At 38.7% G+C, this 22,912-nt stretch overlaps 3 protein-coding genes across 4 annotated transcripts; 1 reads left to right on the forward strand and 2 right to left on the reverse strand.

The window, feature by feature from the left end:
* Window positions 1-895: 895 nt before the first annotated feature.
* Window positions 896-3,194, reverse strand: LOC132175804 (DUF309 domain protein). 2 transcript variants are annotated; one of them, XM_059587863.2, is made up of 5 exons: window positions 3,130-3,194; window positions 2,401-3,027; window positions 1,840-2,281; window positions 1,607-1,754; window positions 896-1,321 (listed from the first exon to the last, which is right to left on the reverse strand). In XM_059587863.2, exons 3-5 carry the CDS (start codon window positions 2,197-2,199, stop codon window positions 1,095-1,097), a joined length of 735 nt encoding a protein of 244 aa, XP_059443846.2. In that variant the 5' UTR covers window positions 2,200-2,281; window positions 2,401-3,027; window positions 3,130-3,194; the 3' UTR covers window positions 896-1,094. The 2 variants fall into 2 exon arrangements, with proteins under 2 accessions (XP_059443846.2, XP_088371043.1); XM_088514917.1 differs by lacking the exon at window positions 3,130-3,194 and having other exon boundaries at window positions 1,840-2,289; window positions 2,401-3,091.
* A 10,253-nt stretch (window positions 3,195-13,447) lies between these two features.
* On the forward strand, window positions 13,448-18,628 carry LOC132175479 (protection of telomeres protein 1a). Its single transcript, XM_059587438.2, has 10 exons — window positions 13,448-13,764; window positions 13,898-14,034; window positions 14,311-14,500; window positions 15,911-15,981; window positions 16,118-16,206; window positions 17,105-17,389; window positions 17,488-17,558; window positions 17,696-17,754; window positions 17,985-18,143; window positions 18,310-18,628. The coding sequence occupies exons 1-10, from the start codon at window positions 13,638-13,640 to the stop codon at window positions 18,487-18,489; spliced, it is 1,368 nt and encodes a 455-aa protein (XP_059443421.2). The 5' UTR covers window positions 13,448-13,637; the 3' UTR covers window positions 18,490-18,628.
* A 2,296-nt stretch (window positions 18,629-20,924) lies between these two features.
* On the reverse strand, window positions 20,925-22,912 carry LOC132174943 (Protein kinase superfamily protein). Its single transcript, XM_059586707.2, has 2 exons — window positions 22,044-22,912; window positions 20,925-21,916 (listed from the first exon to the last, which is right to left on the reverse strand). Exons 1-2 carry the CDS (start codon window positions 22,423-22,425, stop codon window positions 21,162-21,164), a joined length of 1,137 nt encoding a protein of 378 aa, XP_059442690.1. The 5' UTR covers window positions 22,426-22,912; the 3' UTR covers window positions 20,925-21,161.

Here is a 22,912-nt window from a genome sequence, read left to right on the forward strand (position 1 = left end):
AAAAGTTCATTCATGCTTACGGTAGCATGCTTTCTTTTCAGAAGGAGGAAAACAAGAAAAAATACGAATGTCTGATTTTCAGCCGAAATAACCTTAATAAGATAAATATTGGACTTTTTTAGCTAGACTAAAAAAAAAAAAATTCGAATTTTCAATCGTTCTGGGTTTCGAAATGTTAAAGTTTATTTAAGATTTCTTTTTGGATGGTAGAAAACAAGAAAAAATTTGAATGTCTGATTTTTACCTAAACAACTTGAATGAGATAAATATCAATCATCTAGGCAGAGCAATGTTGTTTATTGTCCAGAAACCATTTTGCTCCCCATAAGCGTACTTATGATGGTCAATTGAACTAAGATCCTCTCGCTCTCATACGGTAAAATTAAGAAGGCAATTTATAAGGACGTCAAGATCAGATCACAATCATAATTTTTTTAGAAGGTATTTCGTTCATTCTATAAAGTGCCAAGAGAATTGGGCAAAATCGTTCTCATGAAACAAAGAAGCCCGAAAGTTACTCTAGAGTAGCATCTAGAGCAACTAAAAATACCCATAGAATGGGAAGAACATACAAAAAATTGCAATGGAATAGAAAGGTGTCTTTGGGGATAACTAATAAGATCATCAGAGCTTTGATTGACTGCACATACTACTTAGAGATGGATCAATCCGATCGGATCAAAACTGAAGCATCGTATGGACCAATATCGGTCCATTTCCAATAGTTTGGGGTATTGCATTGTGAATCTCTTTTAACAAAATTGAGGCTGTTGGATCAGTGCTCGGTTTTAGAGAGAAATTTCTAGGATTGAAGTATAGTCTAATACCTCCCACCATCAGCGCCATTTATTTTAAAAGCAATTTTATACGTAGTATTATACTACTTTTGCTCGCATAAAACCTGTTTTATATGTCTTGTAAAATAACTGTAATTTTTCTTTTTTATATACAAAGCTTCCGTCAAATGTTGTAGCTTTTCAACTTACATTTGACCTGAATGAAAAACTATATTCTATTGTACACGCAATAAAATACCCGTTAATAACGGGTAATTGAAAGTAAATAACAAGGAGGAGTTGCATTCAGCATATAAATCACTTGTACTCAAAGGCCACAAGGTGTTCTTTGGTTGCACTAAGGAGCGGAAGCTTTACCTTTGGTGGCGTGCTGGCAGCATAAGCCCTCTGAGGGCAGAACACAATGTACATTATCTGATCAGGGTTAGTTTGTAGACTATAAAGATGCTGTCCAGCACCGTAGCTCCCAAGAAGTTGGTACGACCTCTCTGATTGATCCATTGCAAGACAAAGATCATCAGTGCCTGCGAAAATCCAAGAATTGAAAAAATAGTACTCAACATCCATTTCCATCATAACAGCCTCAGCAAGATTGATTACAGAGACTGAGTTTTACAAGGAAACAGAAAGTACAATATTTCATTAGAGACTTTTGGATCGATAATCAAAACCAAAAGGTCAATTTTGTTGCAAAGCTTGAATCTTGAAGTTTCAGTGAGTCAGAATTCAGATTCCATTCCAATATCTTACAAACTAGTCACAATCAGAGTAACCTAAAGCAATGGGATTAGGATATAGGGCTCACTCACATGCAGCTAATTCAATCTGGGTCTGGTAAATGAAATCCAGAGCTGCAGAAATCTCTTGCTCAAACTGATGAAATGGTCCGCTCTCAAAATTCATCTTTCTTAGCTTACATAGTCCCTCTCCCAGCTCCATCATGGCTCCTCTATGGTTCTAATTGACCACAAACAGTCAAAACCCAAAAACCAAATTTTTTGGTGGTAGTGATGGTTGAGAGTTGCGACAATTAAGTACGAACCTGATTAAAGAGGTGATGAAATCCCACAGCACATTGTAGAATGCCATGAATCAGAGTTCTGGTAGGCTCTTGGGCCGTGTTCCACAGAGCTTCAAGAAAGTCATGACATTTATAGTATTCTCTGTCGTTGAAGAGCACAATCGCTTCTTCAAAGCTGCAATTGTCCCCGGTATCATCATCGTCTTCCACAGCAGAAAATCGATATGAAAGGCGAAAGGAGTAGTTGAAAGAGTTTCTCGTGTGTTTGGACGATGGCGATGGCGATGAAGAAAAGGTGATAGGATAATTACGAGGTAGAAAACAACGAGAGAATGATGAAAGAGGAACAATCTTGAGAGCAGAAACAGATGGAAGCGCCATTGAAGGTTAATTTAATAGTACAAGTGATATTTTAAAGTTTGGCCATATCTTCTGCTTGTTCGTGTGGTGGATGCTCAGCTACCTGGGTAGCTAGCCACCATATAAAATATTTGTTTTTTGGGTTAAAGAAAAGGAGCTTGGTTTTTTTTTGTTGTTCTTTTTAACCCTTAATTGGAATGAAAAAGATAATGAAAGGCTTACGGCAACTGTGGGCTGCAAAGAAGGCATGCCTATATGGGCCTTGTTGAGTGAATCCACGCCGTTGGATTCTGGGTGCGAAACACTGGACGTCGGTGATGGAATAAGGGTGGCGTGAGTGGTGGATCCTGAGCGTTGAAGAGCAGGTGTGGCACTGCTGTACTGAATCCTAGCCCCGCCGCCGCCGATCAGTTGCTTTCAGTTTCAGAAAACGTTCTCGACACACTTCGTGAAAATGGAGGAGCACAATTTCTTCAGCGCAGAGGAGACGTGCAATATCTTCTCGGTGTTAGAGATAAAGACCATGTTGGGGAAGGACTCATCCAAGATAAGCCACAAGAGGAACCAAGATCAAATCTCTAACACTCGGATGAGCAATCTCCGACCCTTCCAGGGTACTGTCCTGACCAGTGGACGTAAAGGAATGAAGGAAGCACAACCCATGTTGAGATATTATTGGAAAAATAATAAGAAAAGCCAAAAGTGAGCTCCAAGAATATTGTAAAGAGTAAAAGTGGAATGTGTAATTTTTAGCTTTGCTCTCGCAGTCTCGTTCTCCATTCTGCAAAGTGAAAGTTGGAGACAAGGGGTTGGTTGGTTGGATGAAGAAGATGAGACAACCAAATTAACCTGTGGATTTAGCCAAGAAAAAAAAAATGGTAAAAGAAGTTGGAGCAGTAGAAACAGAGGAGAGAAAGACAGAGAGAGAGAGAGGAAGAGAGAGGATTTTACTGGATTTTGCCCTTTCGCGGATATGAGGATTGAGAGGGGCCTTGCAGTTGCAGAGTCGAGGCTCATCACGTGTTTAGGGCGTGCATGCGTGTCTGAAGGCAGGGGGTATTTTGGGTACGAAAAAAGGCATGTGATCACTGTTCTGTCAGTCAAAACGGCTTTGAATGACGGAATGGCTGAATTAAACAAAATTAAAACTTTAGGGGAGTAAATTGCCAAAATTAAAACTTTGGAAATCGAATTGCAAATCAACCCAAACTTTATAGGGTAAAGTGTAATTTTTCCAATTTTTTAACCTTTCTTTATTATTTTCTTTTTCTATGCATCATCTGAAGCATTTCCAAATTCTCAGCTCTTATATGAACCCCTTCCTCTTCTCCTCAGTATGATTTCTATTACTAGCCATGCCCTTTTGACTTTTGAGTCATGCTGAGAAGGGAATAGCAAAGCAGTTGAGAAATCCATGCCCTCTTAGGTAGGGGTGGGAGGATTAACCGTCAACCGTTTAACCGACTGTCTACCGGCTTCGATCGAACTGATATTAACTGTAACTATTTAATCGATATTCTTATCGGTTAAAATTTTTTTACCGAAATTCTTATCAGTCCGGTCCGATCCGGTTAACCATTTGTTATCGGTTAACCGTTTTAACCGAAAAGAACCGGTATGGGGAAGGTTAGTAACAAAACCATTCTAGATCAGTTGGTAGGGCACTAGAGCACAAGGCTCATATCCTCGTGGTCGTGGGTTCAAGCCCCTATGCTTTTTTTTTTTTTTTTCCTCCTCCTCCCATGCAGCAGACTCTTTCTTCCTCTGTTTTTCATTCTTTTCCATCTCACCATTTCTTTTCCCAATTCCCACGCCACATATTTCTTTTCTTTTCTTTTTTTTTTTTTTTTTTTTTTTTTTTCTCCTCCTCCCACGCAGCAGACTCTTTCTTCCTTATTGTTTTTCTTTCTTTTCCTTCTCACCATTGCAGGAGAATGGGTTTCTTCCCATTGTTTTGTTTTGTTTGTTTGTTTTTTTTTTTCTCTTTCTAGTTCTCGCAACATCCGCTACCATCTACTCTCACAGACCTCTCTCTTAGCATCAAAGATTCAATTCAGGTAAGAGTTTTTGCTTTTTGGTGCTTGGGGGTTTAGAGAAGTAGAAAACATTGAAGAAGGTGAGATTTATAACCAGTTTAACCGAACCGTTTAACCGTGTACCGTTATAACCGATAATTGCGGTTAAAATTCTTATCGGTTTGGTATCGGTTAAGAAACCGTTTAATCGAAAATTATCGGTTAATAACCGATAAGAGCCAAAACGGGACCGTTTTGACCGATATCCACCCCTACTCAGGTCATGCTCTGTTGGTTTGAAATCCACTGGGGGCAACAAGGACGACATCAAAACAATAACAATGGCAATAATGTTGAGAAATGAGAATCGTGATAACAATGGGAACCAATCTTGCCAGCTTCTCAACAAAAATAGAGTGTAGATGAATTTTCTTGTTGGAGAAAGTGAGTGTCCAAAGGACTAAAGAAGGCTGTGACGGACCAGGCCATTGATGGAGGGAGAGAAGAGAGAAATACGTTGAGGGAGAGAGAAGAGAGAAAAAATATTAAAAAATTTGAACATTGTGCTACAGTGTAGGAAAATATGTAGTTTACCTACTCTAGAGCTAATATGTTGGAGACGAAAAAATGCTCAAAATATCTAAATATAACTATTAACGAACCCTTTAGCTAATTTAGTTAACCAGGGTAATTGCTCACATTAGATTTTTTTTTTCTTTGTAAACAGGGTAATTTTTAGTTAATTTAGTGTCATTATGTAACAAAAGAATTTTTAAAAAATCGTAACGAGTAAATATTACAAACTTTTAAAATATCAAAACCCAACGATGCAACTTTTTAAACCTTAAAAATATAATGCTAAAAGTGATGGAACATTTGAAGTTTTTCCAAAAATATACTAACCATTCAATTTCAATTTTCTTTCCCTCTTAAAAATAATTTTAAGTGCTTTGGACGGGTCATCCTCCCATTTTTAAATGAGACGAAATGGGTTTTCTTTTATTGAAAATTGTGATCATTGAAAGGAGAAAAAAAAAAAAAAAAAGAACCTTAAAAAAAATAGAATAAGATCCTCTCAACTTCATTTTGAACAAGAGTATCTCGTTAATGACCAAGATTTTTATAAGAAATCCAAGTGTTTGGCCACCTCAATGGGGGCTTTTATTATTATTTTTTTTAAAAATTTTTGTTAAATTTTAAATAATAGTATATTATTTTTTTTATTATAAGGACAGATGTTCAATTTGTAGCCCTTGGATTTCTTACAAAAATTTTTGGCCATTAAGTGGATACCCTCCGGTCCATTTGAGAATCATTTTCCCAAAAAAAATATGGTTGTTAAGAGTTCATTTCAAATGAAATGGAGAGTATTCATTAACGCATTTAAAAGGATAAATTTGTCCAAAAACTTTGTTCCTAAAAAAAAGACAGTATTGCCCTCCTAAATGCACTAAATAAATACTCTGAATTTCAAATAAAATGGAGACGATCCGTTTCCGTTAGGAAAATGATTGTTGAAAGGCAACATTTGTTAATATGTTTTGGTTTTTTTTGTTTTGTTTTGTTTTGTTTTTTTTTTTAAATGTGACATAAAGATGAAAATTAATTGTGTATTTTGATGAATGTTTTGTATTTTGTATTCTTTGCTAACATTTTTGTTTTAAGAAAAAAAAAAAAAACAAAGAACAAAAAATTTTAGCAAACAAAATCATAGTCGTTGAGATGAATGTTAAAATATATATCGGTTGGAAAGAAAATAGAAGAAAACTAAAAATGAAATATTTATAAGGTAGAAAAAAAAAATCTATGGTATTGAAAAAATAGTAGGGAAAGGGACGAATATAAATCTATCTAGCATTCTTAGCATTTTCTTGTCATTTTCTTGTTATTTTCCTTACATTTAAGGATCAAAACTATTTTTTACTTTCCTATCTATATATACTCCACAATAGCTTCATTTTATCATTCTCTATATTAATTAAATATAAATGTGTCACATCAGAAAGTTCATGCTCTAGATTCGAAGAACCTTATGGGGGCAGTGGAATGGGTAGCCTTTGAGGTGGCGTATTCTGCTGTCCGGTAGACCATCTGGGAGAACCTAGAGGTTTTGGACCGTGTGTTTGCGGTTTGAACTGGATTTGTGCATTTGGTTTTGATCCATTTTCTGTATTATCATTAAAACAAGTGTTCTCTCTGGCTCGATTCTAGAGGAGAAGTAACTGTTTTTCCAGATTGTTTCAAAATCTGTGAAAGGAATTTGTGCAGCAGGTGTGCTTTTGTCATACTATGGCTGAGGATTTATTAAAGCTGTGGGATAATCTTTCGTTAACGGAAGTGGAAGATGAGGTGTTGGATATTCAGGCAGACGAATTAGCAGATGCTGTATTCCGAGGACGTGCCTGCGTCCTGGGTAAATTGATTGTGGATCGTATGATCGGTCGAGAAATGCTTCGATCTACGCTGCTACGTTGGTGGAAACCGATGGGAAATCTTTCCTTTAAAATTTTGGGAGAGAACCTCTTCCTAATTGACTTCACAGATACTAGGGATAAGGAGCGTGTTTTGAAGGGACGCCCTTGGGTGTTTGAGGGGAGTCTTTTTCTAATTGAGGACTTCGATGGTCTCACTCCACCGTCTAAGTTTAATTTCGACCAGGCTTCTTTTTGGGTTCGGATGATTGATCTGCCGTTGGCATGCATGGGACGTGAAATTGGAAGGAAAATAGGGACGTCAATAGGAGAGGTGGAAGCTGTTGATACGGATGCGGAAGGGATTGGCTGGGGTGAATTTTTACGGGTCAAAATCCGTCTCGACTTGACCAAACCCCTACCTAGAGGCCGAAAAATCAATGTCAAGGGAGATCCAACGTTGGTTACTTTCCAATATGAACGTCTTCCAAGAATTTGTTTTCATTGTGGTGTGATTAGCCATGGCAAGTCAGGTTGTCCAAAAAAGAGCGATTTCCGCCACCCAGAATCAATTACCCAGTATGGAAATTGGATAAGAGCGCCTTCTCCAAATCGAAAAGCTGAGAAGATTCTAGGGAAAGCTGGTCTGAAACGAAGGAATACTAATTCGGTGCAATCTGACACGGAGGAGTCGTACAGGAGAGGCCGGAAAAGGGATGATCGGAGACGGGCGACGACGACAATGGATGAGGCGCAGGGAGACGATGATGACGTGGATAGGGGAGCGGGGTCTTTTAATGGGAATGACGGTTTCCATGGTACACGCTGCTCATCAGGCGGACATAATGGGTCTTACCATGCAAAAGATGTTATGTCTAAGGAAAGATCTGATGCGGGAAACGAATCATCTATTTCAAAAGATTTGCCCATGAAGCTAAAGGAAAGTCTTAATATGGATATGAGTGAGATCCAGCTGGAGGATTCTCTGCAGAAGTCTCCCATGGGGCGTATTAATGGGGGAAAAAGTGCTTCTTTTGGGCCTACAAGTGTGGACTTACATGACTATAAGGGCCTAATTTTTTCAGAAGTGGAAAAGTCTTTAAACGAAAACAAAAAGACAAATGACAGCATGCAAGGATTGGATATTACAAGGGTGACGTGGAAAAGAATTGACTGTGGGGATTTAGAGCATGGTGAGGGAACAAAAAATTCTCATGCCCCTGGAAAGAAGAGAGCTCTCAGTGGTGAGACAATTACACAGGGCCCTGCACGGAAGGGTCAAAAAATTTGTATTCAGAATAACAAGACAATGGGATCGGGGATGGCGGAGGCTGGTTCACAGCCCCGCCGACCGCAATGAGAATTATCAGTTGGAACTGCCGAGGGCTTGGGAACCTTCGGACAGTTCGGGAGCTTTGCCGGGTGGTGAAGCAAAAGAAGCCCCTTATGGTTTTCTTAATGGAAACCAAGTTACATGGTGATAAAATGGAGTCTATTCGAAACAAAATTGGCTTTCAAAATATGTTTGTGGTCGAAGGTGTTGGGAGGAGTGGAGGAATGGCCCTATTATGGGATGAGGACGTGATTGTGGACGTTCAAAATTATAGCCAACGCCATATTAATGGCATGGTTAAAATTAGAACGTCTACTACACCATGGAAATTTACGGGATTTTATGGGCACCCTGAACCATCAAAACGACATGAGGCGTGGGCTATCTTGAAACATCTAGCTAGCTTGACACCTGTGCCGTGGGTATGCGTAGGGGATTTTAATGAAATATTGACTACCTCGGAAAAATGGGGTGGAAGAGGAAGACCAAACGCCCAAATGGAAGCTTTTCGACAAGCGTTAGAAGTTTGTGAATTGCATGATTTGGGATATAGGGGGTCGAAGTTTACGTGGAGTAATCGCCAAGATGGTAACACTTTTATAAAAGAGCGTTTGGACCGAGGGGTAGCAAACTTGGCGTGGAGTGCTTTATATCCGGAGGCGGAGGTCTTCATTGAAGTGGTTACTAGCTCTGATCATGCCATTTTGACATTATGCTTGTCTGCTAGGAGGGTTGATAGAATTGGTAGAAGAGCCTTTAAATATGAAGCAAAATGGGCCATTGATGAAGGGTATAAGCATATAATCAAATCAGCATGGACCCCACTTTTGGCCGATCAAGTCACTTGGGAGCAGGTTGAGAGGAATCTTGATAGATGCAAGCAGGGCCTTATTAAATGGCAAAATTCAGAACAGGGTATGAATTCGGAGACCATCCAAAAGCTTCAGAAACGGCTCCAAATGATCTCTGGGCGTGTAGGAGAGGGTGTGGGGGCTGAAGCTCATGAAATTCAACACCGACTGCAGACTTTGTTAGACAAAGAAGATGTAAAATGGCGGCAACGTGCAAAGATTGAGTGGCTACGGGGGGGCGATCGGAACACTAAATTTTATCACGCTTGTGCAAATACTCGCCGAAGGTCAAACCATATTTCCAGCATTCATGACGACTCGGGATATAAATGGGAGTCAGTCAAAGAGGTACAAATGGCTTTTGTAAACTTTTTTACTGGATTATTTTCTTCTAGTGTTGGTGATGATTTTACTCGATGTTTACAACCGGTGGAAAGGAGGGTTACGGAGACTATGAACATTGAGTTATTAAAACCATTCACTAAGGAAGAAAATTTTGTTGCCCTTCATAAAATGGGTCCCCTAAAAGCACCAGCTCCTGATGGATTACCAGCTAGGTTTTTCCAAAATAATTGGGTTTTGATGGGTGAGGATATTTGTTGTGCGGTCTTAGGTACCCTTAATTCTGGTTCTATGCCTCTTGATTTGAACAAGACAAATATTTCACTTATTCCGAAGGTGAAAAATCCTACTTGTGTTACTGATTATCGCCCCATAAGTTTGTGCAATGTCCTCTATAAAATTATTTCAAAGGTTTTGGCCAATCGATTTAAGAAGATATTACCTTTGATTATTTCGCCTGAGCAAAGCGCCTTTGTTCCTGGGAGATTAATTACAGATAATGTGCTTGCGGCATATGAAACTCTTCATACTATGCAAACACGATTAAAGGGGAAAAAGGGCTTCATGGCTATTAAATTGGACATGAGCAAAGCGTATGATCGTGTAGAATGGAGGTATTTGGAGGAGATTATGAAGCGATTGGGTTTTGATTCTCGATGGATTAAGCTTATTATGATGTGTGTCTCAACGGTCCAATATTCCGTGGTGGTGAATGGCAAACCATGTGGTCTAATTACACCAAAGAGGGGGTTGCGACAAGGGGATCCTTTATCCCCGTATTTATTTCTCCTATGTGCAGAAGGGTTAAATTCTTTGATGAGGAAAGCTTCAGAAGAGGGCATTGTGACAGGGGTCCCGACATCAAAAAGGGGTCCGCGCATTAGCCATCTTTTCTTTGCGGATGACAGCCTCCTTTTTTGTCGATCCACATTGGCCCAATGGGAAGGTTTGTCTAGCATTCTACGTGAGTATGAGAAGGCGTCGGGACAACGGCTTAATACTAGCAAGACCTCCATTTTCTTTAGTAAAAATACGGCACAAGAGGGGAAGATGGCTATTTTGGCTGCTGCGGGTATTCCGGAAACACAAAGGTTCGACACCTATTTGGGTCTACCGGCTTTGATTGGAAAATCCCGAACCATTGCTTTTAAAAGTATTTTGGATCGTGTTTGGAAAAGGCTGCAGGATTGGAAATTAAAATTCCTATCCCAGGCGGGAAAAGAAATTTTATTGAAAGCTGTCATCCAGGCGATTCCTACTTATAGCATGAGTGTTTTTCTCTTCCCGAAGTCTTTATGCTCGGCGATAAATTCACAAATGCAAAAATTTTGGTGGGGTTATTGTAAGAAGGAATCGAGCGTACATTGGATGAGTTGGAGGCGAATGGGCTTATCGAAGAAGGAGGGTGGTTTGGGCTTTCGCGATTTTAATTTTTTTAACAAAGCCCTTCTAGCCAAACAATGTTGGCGGTTGTGGGCCCAACCGGATAGTTTGGTGGCAAAGATAATGGAGGCAAAGTATTTTCGGGGTGGCTCTATTCTTGATGCAAGGGTGGGGTATAGACCTTCTTTCGCTTGGAGGAGCATCATTGGGTCTTGCAACATCTTAAAGGAAGGATTGATATGGCGGGTGGGGGATGGTTCACAGATTCGGATTTGGAAAGATAAATGGCTTCCCCAACCATCTACTTTTCGTATTCGATCACCTCCTCGATTACTCGACCCAGATGAAACTGTTGATAAGCTTATCAATCCAGACACTAAATGGTGGGACATTCAACTCTTGGAACGGTTATTTGAAAAGGAAGAAGTCCAGATGATTCAAACAATTCCGCCTAGTGTTACAAATCAGCAAGATACTCTTATTTGGAGAGGGACGGCAAACAGCTTATTTTCTGTGAGGAGTGCCTACTATATTCAACAAGAATTAGTTGCTGCCTCCATGGCAGAATGTTCCACTAGTGCTGGGAAGGTGGATGTCTGGAAAAACATCTGGGCTCTCTCTATCCCCCCTATTGAAAAGAATTTTCTTTGGCGAGCATGTCATGATATACTCCCTACCCGTGCAAATCTTTGGAAGAAAAAGATCCTCACAGATCCTTCCTGTCATTTTTGTGGGGCGAAGGTCGAAACTGCTTTTCATGTACTCTGGCAGTGTCCATCTGCCAGGGATGTGTGGGGCATGTGCTGTGCGGCAATTCAAAAGAGTCACTTTTCGGGCCCTGAGTTTTTACAGGTTGTGGAGGGAGTTTTCTCTAAGTGTGGGTTGGAGGATATTAAAACGTTTGTAGGAGTTGCTCGTAGAATCTGGATGCGGAGGAATGAGGTGCTGCATGGCGGTATCTTCTTGACGCCAAACACCATTATCAAGCTGACTCAGAAGTCCATGGCAGATTTTAGACAGGCTTTTGAAGACGGGGATGCAGACCACCCACCTGCATATGTCCAGGGTCCCTCGCAGTGGGTTGCTCCTGATGTGGGGTGGGTTAAGGCGAATTGGGATGCGGCGCTGGATTCTTCGTTGGGTCGGATGGGATTTGGGGTGGTGGTGAGAGATCATATGGGGTATGTACGTGCTGCACGATGTATGACTCAACTGGGTTTTCTCTCCCCGGCTGCAGCAGAAGCACGAGCAGTGTTAGTGGCCATTCAACTCTGCAGTGAGATGGGCTTCTTCCAGGTTCAGTTGGAAGGAGATGCTAAGGGCGTGGTTGAGGCTGTACGGGATACTAGCACAAATTATAGTCGCATGGGACCTTTGGTGGATGATGTTAAAGCTGCTGTGCAGGTCTTCTCTCAATGGCAGATAGGCTTTGTGAAGCGGGACAGCAATAGAGCTGCCCATGCACTTGCTAAGTTGGCTGTCAAGGATGTTCTAGAGAAGACTTGGATAGATAATGCTCCTGATTGTATTCGAGATTTGATTCAGCTAGAGCATTTTGCTCTGGTTGACTGATTTACAAATGAGAATTCCACTATTACCTCAAAAAAAAAAATATATATATATATATTAATTAAATATCATTTATTTACTCTTTATTTTTTTAGTTATATATTTCTCTACTTTTTAATGATTCAGGAGAGAGAATGAGTTTTTTTTCCTATTTTAATAAGCACAAGGATTGTGATAGTGCAACCCTATACATTGGGTTGTACTGTAGCAATTTTAATATCTAAGGGAGATATAGGGAGTCTGCTGTGAGTGACTTTTTGTATTTTTTTTTGACATTTTTCTTAAACTTAAAGCATTTTCAGCAGATTTCTCGTCATTTTCCCTACATTTAAGGATCTAAACTATTTTTTGCTTTCTATGTCAAAATACACCACAATAGCTTCCTTTAATCATTCTCTATATCATTAAAATATTTATTTTTTTAATTATATTATATATATGAGAGGAGAGATGGGAGAGAATTGTGAGATATGAGAGGAAAGAGGAGAGAAGAGAGATAATCATTTTTTTATTTTATTTTAATAATCATAAGGATTGTAATAGTGGAACCCAAAACATTGGGTTCCACTATAGCAATCCTAATATTTAGGGTTCATTAAGGGAGTCTGCTGTGGGATTTTTTTGCGATTTTTTGGATATATTCCCTAAACTTAGGGAACAGACTCTCTTATAGGGAGTCTGCTGAAAATGCTCTTAGAGAAGGGAACCACATATAGGAAGTCTACTGTGAATGCTCCAACTTCCTTGTCATTTTCCCTATATTTGAGGATCAAAACTACTTTTTACTTCCCTATTTATATACACTCCACAATAGTTTTCCTTTATCATTCAATATACTAATTCCCTACTTTTTTTAATGATGAGATTTTTTTTTTTTGTTCTTCTATTTTTATGATTGCTACAGTGCAATTCTATATATTGAGATGTACTGTAGCAATCCTAATATTTAATAAATATAATGTAGCAATCTTAATATTTAAGGGTCATTTATGGAGCCTCTGCAAGTGATTTTTTGTAATTTTTTTGGGGAAACTTCAGAAAGCCCCCCTGAACTTTCAGCCAATTTGAAAAATCTCTCCTGAATTTTCAAAACTCTCATTTAGGCCCCCTGAACTTTGGTTTTCTCTCACTTTGGACCCTTTTAACATTAAACTACGTCGTTTTTGGACTGGGTAGGTGTTTAATTTTAGAATACAAAACGACGTAGTTTAATGTTAAAAGGGTCCAAAGTGAGAGAAAACCAAAGTTCAGGAGGCCTAAATGAGAGTTTTGAAAATTCAGGAGAATTTTTTCAAATTGGCTGGAAGTTTAGGGGGGCTTTCTGAAATTTCCCCATTTTTTTTTTTATATTTTTCCAAAATTTAAGGAAGTGAACCACGTATACGGAAACTGTTATAAATGCTCTGGGAGTCCATTTGGTCTCTTTGATTACATACCCGCTTGTTACTTCCACTACCTTCGTCCTTGTGTCTGTTTCTGGGTGTTACTTGAGAGAGAGAGAGAGAGAGAGAGAGACAGTCTAGACACAGAGGGTTTGGCTTATACAGTTACAAAGATGGAAAAGATGAACAATAACAACACTATAGTCCAGATAAGGGATGCCTTATCACGCGTAAACCAGAAGGTTAATCTGATAGGTTTTGTTAGGGAATTCAGCTTTCCCAGAAAGAGCCTGGGAACTGGTACTTTCTTCTTTTTCTTTTTATTTTGAGGTTTTATGCATTACCCTATCTTCTTTTTTTGAATGGGTATTGAATATGAACAACAAGTTTGTTAATTTTTTTTTTAATATTGGAATTCCTTTGTGAATTTCAGATTATGTTTCGACTCTGAAGATTGTGGACGAGTCCTATAGGGAAAACGAATTATCAGTACAAATTTTCACTGGGAAGGTGGAGGATCTTCCATTGCCTAGGTCTCACAAAGACTTCATTATTCTCTATAAAGTCAAGGTGCTTCTTGAATTCCATTATTCTAATGCAAATTTGTTACCTTTTTGGAGCATTTTTGTCTTTTGGGATTTCATGGGTTATGGTGATTTGGTTTCATTTTAATTTTTGAAACATCAATGCCCGTTTTATATATCATCCAATCGCCCATTGATGTAATTTTTTTTTTTAATTCATATTAGCTTATTGGTTTTATAACGGTCTTGTGCAATGTTTCTCATTGTAGTGCTTAATCTTGGTTTGGTATCCATCTAATATGGCAGCAGAATTGTTTTGCAGATTACTGAGTTTAATGGGCGGATTTATGCCGTTTTTAACAAAATATTCTCTTCATATGCTTTATTTGATGAAAAGAGTTGCATAGACTTTAATCCATATCAAGCTTCTCCAGGATTTCACCTACTAGGACCTGATATGGACTTTGTCAGACGTATGGGGCATTCGTGTTCCAAATTTCCATTTAGTGGAGGTATGGTCTAATGATTGCCGAACTGAATTGCTCTACTTTTTGTTAGTCCAATGTCACTGTAGTCTCATATTCTTGTAGTAATTCGGCCTACTATTTTACTTCAGATTATTTTGTGGTTCAATAAAAATTGTGGATTTTTTTTTTTTTTTCATTAAATGATTATTGTTCTTTTCTGAGGGATGTTATTTCTATTATTATTCATAATATCTGAGCAACTCATACTTGCTAGTCGCTTTAATTGGTTTTATGTGCACCTGCATTACTTGTTCTGCAAATAGTAGCATTTGAGGAGTGCCTGATCGTAGATCATAATTAAAGTACTTGTATTACGTGACGTACTGCTTGTTTGAGACTTGTGAGGGAGTGACAATTGAGTTACACTTTGTACAGAACATGATGCCGGCCATCACCTGCTATAGGTGGTTAAACTCAAAGGATACCAAAAGAAAGGAATTCTCCCTGGATGCCAAGCAACCAGGGGTAGCAGACGTTAACTAATGCTACTAATCATGGATGCCACACAATGCAACCAAACCACAAACTTGATTGTTAGGATGATTCACTCACCCCAAAGTAAGACAAACCTACAAACAATTTTCGGAATCAAGATCACTCTCTCATCTTCATATTTCTCATTGATATTTACAGAGGATTACCAAGCATGACCACTCAAAAGTAAATAAATATTAGACGACTTCCAAGACAGATACATCTTGGTAGTATAAACAGATTCCCTAGACGCAACTTACTAAGCAATGTTAGTACTAGACACATTCCCACGCACTAACCAACTCACAAGATAATGAAAGACAATTTCTCAGACAACTTGACAAGTAACAGTAATACCAAAAAGGGATCAAAGACTTATTATTGTTCTCAAGACTTTTGATGCATTTACACCACAAAACCCATAACATGGGGTCAGAAGTGAATTATCAGTCACCCCACGTCCTGCTTCCGGACATAAGCGTGATGTTTATGCATTAAGGAATCACCCATATGTTTAATCCTGGTTCTCAATGGTATTTTGCCACTCTCTGTAGCATCTTGTGTCATTTACTCCCTTGAATCTTCGGCCATATTGTACTCTATAACCGCGTTGACCGATGATATTTTGATGTTTCTCTCATTTAATACTTGAACTAATTACTTACCCCTTTTTAGTGAAGTAATTAGTCTTCAAACCATTGGGTATGCCTCCAGCTTTTCTTCTTTCACTTATACCTCAAGCTTCTTGCAGATGCATTTTTTCTTCTTCTTAATTTAGATTTCTCCTTGTATTGCCCTCTCTTCTTTATGATACACCTGAATTGACCAATATATGTTTTTATTCCAGCAAAATTTTGAATTTATTGTATGGAAGTTCACCCATAGTTGCCTGATTTGAGGCTTCAACCTTATGCTTTATAGGAATGGATGAATACCTGTTGTCATTGAAAGATATCAAAAGTGATAAACCGTATTTTGATCTAGTATGCAAGGTAATTCTCTTTATTGTGGTGGAGAACATTGATGTGCACAAATTGGTGTGTTAATACTCTTTCAAAATACTAAACAACTGACATAGTTTTCTTTTTACTATTAATCTTTTTTCACCTTGTCTGCTTGGGAATTAAGGTTCTACATGTTGAGGAAGTTACCAGCAATGTGTGGATGCTCTTTGTGTGGGATGGAAATGATACTCCTCCATTAAGCTTGGACACGAAGTAAGTATTCATTGATTTGTTCTCTTTCAGCTGTGAGACTATTGTTAATAGCTTCAATTTAGGGTTCACAGGTCAGGTGGAGAGGCCTAGATAAAATGAATTTATCTCTTAGTTAAACCTCTATTCAATCTTTGTTAGTTTTCCCAGAGTGAACTTCTTGACAAACGAACAACAGTGTATGTCGGTTTGTGACTATTGGGACCATAATGATGAAAAACCCACTTATCACATCATTATTGGGACCATAATGATGAAAAACCATAATGTCTTTCATTTTCCAAAAAACTTTTGCCCTTGGTAATTAGCAACTGGGAAAAACAAAACCTTTTAAGATAAAATGTCCCTTTTATTCTTGAGGAAAGTCTTACTCTGAATATCATTTTCTGTTTTGCATCACTGTACCATATATATATATATGAGTTGGAGAGAACGGTTGAACACAAGGGAGTAGGAAAAGGGAAGGTCTCTCAGGGTCTTCACTAGCTCTTCACTCAGGTGAACTCGAAAGAGTTGCTCAGTTATGATCAATGGCTGCTTCTGCCATGATTCTAGTGTGGGCCGTGGCTTTATGTCTTACCTTGTATTTTGGTAAGATAACTGTTGTAAATTGGTTTTGGTTTGTTTATGCGTTTAACCTGGTGGAGATATTGGAGATGTATTATGTTCTCATGTTTTTTCTGTATTTAGGTCCTTAGATATCCACTAGTGTCCTACTAGAAAGATGATAAATTTACTGTTGCAACCCCCAAACCCACCAACCCCCCCCCCCCCCCCCCCCAAAAAAAAAAGATAGAGAAAGAAAATGTTGTTGAAATTGCTCTGGTTTTCTCAGAGTATATTCAACTTCTAGTTATTTTCCTAATAGCAATTGCAAACAACTTTTCTTTGTATACCACAGTCTTAATGATGAAGAAGAGCAGAACCCGCTTCCATTACATATTGAACAGTTTCTTCTACCAAGTGATATCCTCTGCACATTTCCTCGTGTTGGAACTGTCCTTCGAGTGATGACTGATAAAGCCCATGAAAAGTTTGGCTTAAACTTCAATGGTATTGGCAAATGGGTGAGGTTCCGTAACATGACTTGTGAAGTGCACTTTGGATCATGGAAGGGTCTCCTGACTTCTTCTTCTAGAGTTCGATATCTTCCTGAAAATCATGACATCGTCTTGGAATGTATTAGGTAAGAATTTTGTTGTGAATATCAGAGAAGATTTGATTAATTGTATGTTTTATTGCACTATTGTTGCATATTAATTACTCATTTTATTAAATAATCAGGAATTTTAATCAACGAGGAATGGGGGAAGAGGGTCGTTTTCCATCATGGAGTAGTCCTCCATATCTAGCTGGTAATCTATCTATAGTTGTTTTAGATGTTTAAACCTTTTGTTTTGGACATGTACGTTCTGCTATTATTTTTTGACGAGTGAGATGGCAAAGTCATTTGTTTTACTAATTCGATCAGTTTGTCCTTGTTTCTTGTCAGTGATAGATTACGAAAATGTTCCGTTTGCAACAATGATGGATCTTCTCACTCAACCAGAGGTCTCTTACGCATTACTTACTATCAAAACTTTCATGTCACTTGGTTCTGAATATGCAATTAATCAATGATAAGTTACTTTGGATTTTTGCAAGAACTTTATAATTTTTCTGAAATTGGACAGCTAAAAAAGAAAGTAAGAGCAGAGATTTTTTTTTTTTACTTTTGAACTTTCATGGATATGTCTAGCAATACGCTCTCATTTAACTAAATAATTCCTATTATCTTACAGGTTGGTGGTACAGTCAAATGTATTGTTCGTGTCCTAGCAGTTTGTCCCCCACAACCTAAAGAATTCTGTACGCCTGTTGGTTCAGATCAATATAGGATGAGACTGACATTAGAGGACCCAACTGCGAGACTACATGCAACATTATGCGGTGATGATTGGGTAATATTAAAAACGGATTGATGATATCCTTTCTGTGAACTTGCATAAGTTTGGAAAGTCTTGACCTTTTAACGAAAACTTTACTTGACCCTTTTGATTTTTGCTATGATCATTAGTTATTTGTTTATTTTTCTGTTTTGACTCGACAGTAATGCTATATACGCAGGTGAAGTTTTTTGGGGGTTGTTTCTCTGTTGATGTTCTAAATACGAAGATGAACAAATTACTTGGGGTGCCTGGCAAGGAAGGTAGTGGTTCTTTGAGGAGCCCACCATGGATAAAATGTTGCATAAATGTGAACTCTGTAGAGTACCATATATGTGGCACTAGGCTTGTGGATATATAATGGTGTTGCATATTAAGGCAGCTGGAGTTTTAACTTTTACTTCTTATGGAGCTTCTCGGAAGTTGTATAATCATTGTAAAATCACTTTCTTTTCTATGTAAAGCACTTTATATTAGATTAAAATCACTTTCGTTTTTTTTTTTTCTTTTTTTTTTTTTTGAAGTGTTTTATCTCTTGGGGTGTTTGTTAATATTTTTATCTTGAAAACAAAATTCAAGAATTTTAACAAAAGTGCATGTAATTTCTCTTGAAAATAGAATGTGCTTTGTCATTCATTTCTAAAAAAAAAAAAAATAATTAATAATTATTTAAATATTGGGGAATATGTTAATTATTATTTCCAATTAATAATTATTTAAATATTAACACCATTCATTTCTAAGATAAAAATACCCTTAATTAAAATTAAAAAAAAAATAAAAAAAAAAAATTGGGGAAACAAGCACTTTGAATCTTTGATAGAGAATTCAAGGTTCTCTGGTCAAACAAGCACTCGGACCGGACTCGAAGGTCATCCGGTTATTCATTGTGCATAACCTATTTTTCTTCCAAAACTCACATCAACTCAACTTCTAATACGTCAAAAACTCTTTACTCCACATTGTACAACTCATTCTAGTCAAACATGAAACATGCACGTAAAAATGTAAACTTTTTATATGAAAATACTCCATTATTGAGGAAACCCCTAGTTTTTTCTTTCTTCCAACAATAACAAATATCACAACCACACGGAACAACTACTTCTCCACTACAACACAATAAGCATAACATGTTATAAATGTTTTGGGATATTGGGTCCTTGCCCAACTCCATCCAAACTATCCCCTTAGCCTTAGGCCTTAAGCTTCAAGTGTAACGGATCTGATCGAAAAACCATCCCGAAAAGTATTTACTTATGTTTTTTCAGGACTAATTGGACTAGTTTTTCATCTCGAATGTACCAGCAAATCCTAACCTCAAGGCTGGATAAGGCCCCGAGAGTCCGAGACACAACGGCCCCGTTTGCCAACGGTGCGGAACGGCATTGTAGCTGGAACGGTACTGTTCCAGCTATAGTACCATCCTTTAAAAAATAATTTTTTTTTAAAAAAAATATTAAAAAACTTAAAAAAAAAAAAAAAAAACACCCCAACCCAAAACGGTGTCGTTTTGGGCATTAAAATTATTATTATTATTTTTTCTTAAAAAAAAAACGGAGAAAGAGATCGGGGTGGCTCCAGCCACCCCCATGGCCGGTATGGGGGTGGTTCGAACCACCCCCATGGCCAAGGGGGTGGTCCGGCCACCCCCTTGGCCAAAAATGGGGTGGTTCGGCCACCTTGTTTTGGCCAAGGGGTGGCTGGAGTCACCCCGATCTCTTTTTCCCTTTTTTTTTTTTTTTAAGAAAAAAATAATAATAATAATTTTAATGCCCAAAACGACACCGTTTTGGGCTGGGGTGTTTTTTTTTTTTAAAAAAAAAAGTTTTTAATATTTTTCTTTTTTTTTTTAAAGAAAAAAAAATCATTTTTTAAATGATGGTACTGTAGCTGGAACAGTACTGTTCCAGTTACAGTGCCGTTTCGCACTGTTGGCAAACGGGGCCAACACGTACATCCTAATTCTTTAAGGGCTTCAAAGAGGGTGTAAAAGTATACCTCATGTAATATCCTCCTTCAAGGGTTACTTCCTCCAGAACTTCACCTAATCACTCAAGTTTTGTGTTCAACCCTTAGAAACTCAAAGAAAGTAGCCTAACTTGGCTTTTGGTCGAGTATAAGAAATGGCATGAAAATTATTCCACCGGATGGGTCTATTTATAGCAAAAGTTTTGGCCACTATTCAACCTTTTGTCCGGATGGATTATTTGGCCTGTTCAGACAAGCATAAGACACGTGGATATCCCTTTTTATTTGGACAAGAATTCCACCTTGTTTGGGACGAACTTGATTGCTTCTATTTTTATTATCCTTAGCGACTTTCAAATTTTTGAAATTTATTTTTAAAATCCCATGGGTGTTGCATTAACTGCCATAAAGAAGCCACTTCTAGCTCATGAGCTAAGACAGAGTTATCCCGGATGGTACTATCCGGAATAATGGCCGATTGGTTTGGAACTATAATCTTGGGGAGAATATAATATTATAACCGGTTAGGTAAAATCTTGGTAATGGCTTTGTAGAAAACTTTGCAAAAGCCATGATTGGCATGAAATGATGAACTGAGAATGCATGGACATTGTTGCATACTTAATTAGAGCTAGGAAGGTGTGATTTTGCTCTTTAAGCAAAGTTCACCTCTAAAATAACTATCCTTTATTGTGTTCCAGTAGGTCTTGTAGAATAAGGCAGTGAAGCCATCAGGCCCTGCCCTGGAGACTTTGTAGATCGCCTAGGCTAGCTGCAGAAAGCCAAATGGATTTCCTCCTCCACAGAGATAGAAGAGAGGTTAATTGTCTAGTTTTTTCAGAAATGATGGGACTCTGTAGGTCAAGCATATAGTAAATGATATAGGAATGCTGAAGGTGAGGTAACGCAGCAGCAGCTTGTCTCAAATAGCTTATTCAACGCTGCTTCCAACGAATCTAGTTACAAGTATAATAAGAGAAGTGAAAACAGTGACTAATTTTTACATTCTTACAGAATCACCATGGTCGACCATCCCTATTAATCATGTTGATCATGACTTAACTATATATAGGCAGTAGATTTCTTTATTGAACCGAATTTCTCTGGTAGGAATAGGATGGAGATGGAAGAGATGTTGTCCTTAAAAGATTGCAAGATGCAACTAGCAGAAGGCCTGAGGATGGGGGACTGGCCAAGGCACAGGGCTGAGATGGATAGGATGGCCCTGACTTCTTCCGGGTCATAGTCCCAAGCCAGCCGTGGATCCACCATTTCCGCCACCTCCCTAGATCCCAATTTATTGACGTTCCTCAGCATTGGTCTCAGTATAGATGTCAAAAACTGCTCCCTTTCAGAGCAGAAAGCCTCCATCCCCGTGACAAGTTCCAGAAGGACGACACCAAAGCTGTAAACATCGTTCTTCTTTGAGGCTATTCCCGTTCTCAGGTAGTGGGGATCTGTGTAACCGGGGGAACCCATCATCACTTGCTTCATCCTTAAGGGAGAGGAGGAAGAAGAGGTAGAATATGGAGAAGATGAAGGCGGTTGTACCGTCGAAGCAAACCCCATCTTCGCAAACCCGAAATCGCAGAGCTTGCAGTTGAGATGCTCGTCCAGCAGGATGTTTGAGGCTTTGATGTCGCCGTGAACAATCTGGGGGGTGCATTTTTCATGCAAATATTCAAGTGCTTGCGCAAGTTGGAAGGCTACGGTCATGCGGCTTCTCCACGAAAGCACAGGCGATTCCCTTTCTGCATCATGGAGCTTCTCTTGCAAGCTTCCGTTGGGCACATACTCAAATACCATGGCCCCTTGTTCTGATGAAATTATGGATTTCAGATCTCAAAACTTAATCTAATGAAGGAAATTTATGCAAAATGATATACATATTCAAACAAATTAAGGAGAGAGGAAGAACAAATTAAAACACCGACACCCACTCACCTCCGTCGTCGCAGTAGCCAAGAAGGTCGACGATATTTTCATGGCGAAGACGGAGCAGGATGTCTAGTTCCTGCTTGAACAATTGGTTGAGACGCTCGCTGCCAATGTGGATCTTGATTGCCCCCAGCCCCAGCGAGCCCGGGAAGTGAGCCAGATAGACTGTGCTAAACCCCCCAGATCCAATCACCTTGGAGAAGTTCATAGTCACCCTCTCAACCTCGTCCCAAGTGAATTTCCTGACTGAACTGTTATCCTTCCGCTTCTGATCATCAAGCTCATGCCTATTACTGTCAGTGATGCCATTGCCATGCTCCGGTTGATCAATAACAACACGATTGGGTCTGCGTCTAATTTTGAATCTAAAACACTTGAAGAAGGCCATGTCAAACCAAAGAAATACACAATCACAAGTTTCCCGTCCTGTTCCCGGTTGCAGTACTGATTTTAATAGGAAGAATATTGTCGGTGGATGTAGAGTTGGTATGCGAACAAGGTTGGCGTGGGCTAAGAAGCGAGGAAGAAGGTGAGTTGAGAAAAGAAAAAACAAAAAACAAAAAAGAAAAATGAAAGGGATAGACCAAATAACACCAACACCCGCACACAGATTCAGACCCCGTAGACCGTAGAGTAGTTCCAGATCCTCGTGTGGTGTGGATGAACGAACGAGGCTCTTTTGCTCTAGATTTGTTTAGTCTTCAAAGGGGAGCACAATCCAACAGTGCCCCCCCATTCCGATCTAGACATGGAGAAATGAAGAAGCTTCCAAGGCAGAGAGATCTACATTATTTCTTAAACCAGAGAGAGAGAGAGAGAGAGAGAGAGAAAGAGGTGTCTCATGACTCTCATCCCAAACAAAAAACATATAATCA

The sequence above is a fragment of the Corylus avellana genome, chromosome 3, assembly GCF_965113065.1.
Source record: "Corylus avellana chromosome 3, dhCorAvel1.hap1.2, whole genome shotgun sequence".
In the NCBI taxonomy this organism is placed as follows: Eukaryota; Viridiplantae; Streptophyta; class Magnoliopsida; order Fagales; family Betulaceae; genus Corylus; species Corylus avellana.

What these genes read in the sequence shown, in the direction of transcription:
- LOC132175804 (XM_059587863.2), bottom strand. Translation starts at nt 2,199, where the DNA reads ATGGCGCTTCCATCTGTTTCTGCTCTCAAGATTGTTCCTCTTTCATCA. An exon ending in TTCATCACCTCTTTAATCAG is followed by an intron (nt 1,755 to 1,839) that starts GTTCGTACTTAA and finishes GTGGTCAATTAG; the next exon opens with AACCATAGAGGAGCCATGAT. An exon ending in CCAGATTGAATTAGCTGCAT is followed by an intron (nt 1,322 to 1,606) that starts GTGAGTGAGCCC and finishes GGATTTTCGCAG; the next exon opens with GCACTGATGATCTTTGTCTT.
- LOC132175479 (XM_059587438.2), top strand. Translation starts at nt 13,638, where the DNA reads ATGGAAAAGATGAACAATAACAACACTATAGTCCAGATAAGGGATGCC. An exon ending in CAGAAAGAGCCTGGGAACTG is followed by an intron (nt 13,765 to 13,897) that starts GTACTTTCTTCT and finishes TGTGAATTTCAG; the next exon opens with ATTATGTTTCGACTCTGAAG. An exon ending in TAGTCCTCCATATCTAGCTG is followed by an intron (nt 17,559 to 17,695) that starts GTAATCTATCTA and finishes GTTTCTTGTCAG; the next exon opens with TGATAGATTACGAAAATGTT.
- LOC132174943 (XM_059586707.2), bottom strand. Translation starts at nt 22,425, where the DNA reads ATGGCCTTCTTCAAGTGTTTTAGATTCAAAATTAGACGCAGACCCAAT. An exon ending in TGGCTACTGCGACGACGGAG is followed by an intron (nt 21,917 to 22,043) that starts GTGAGTGGGTGT and finishes TAATTTCATCAG; the next exon opens with AACAAGGGGCCATGGTATTT.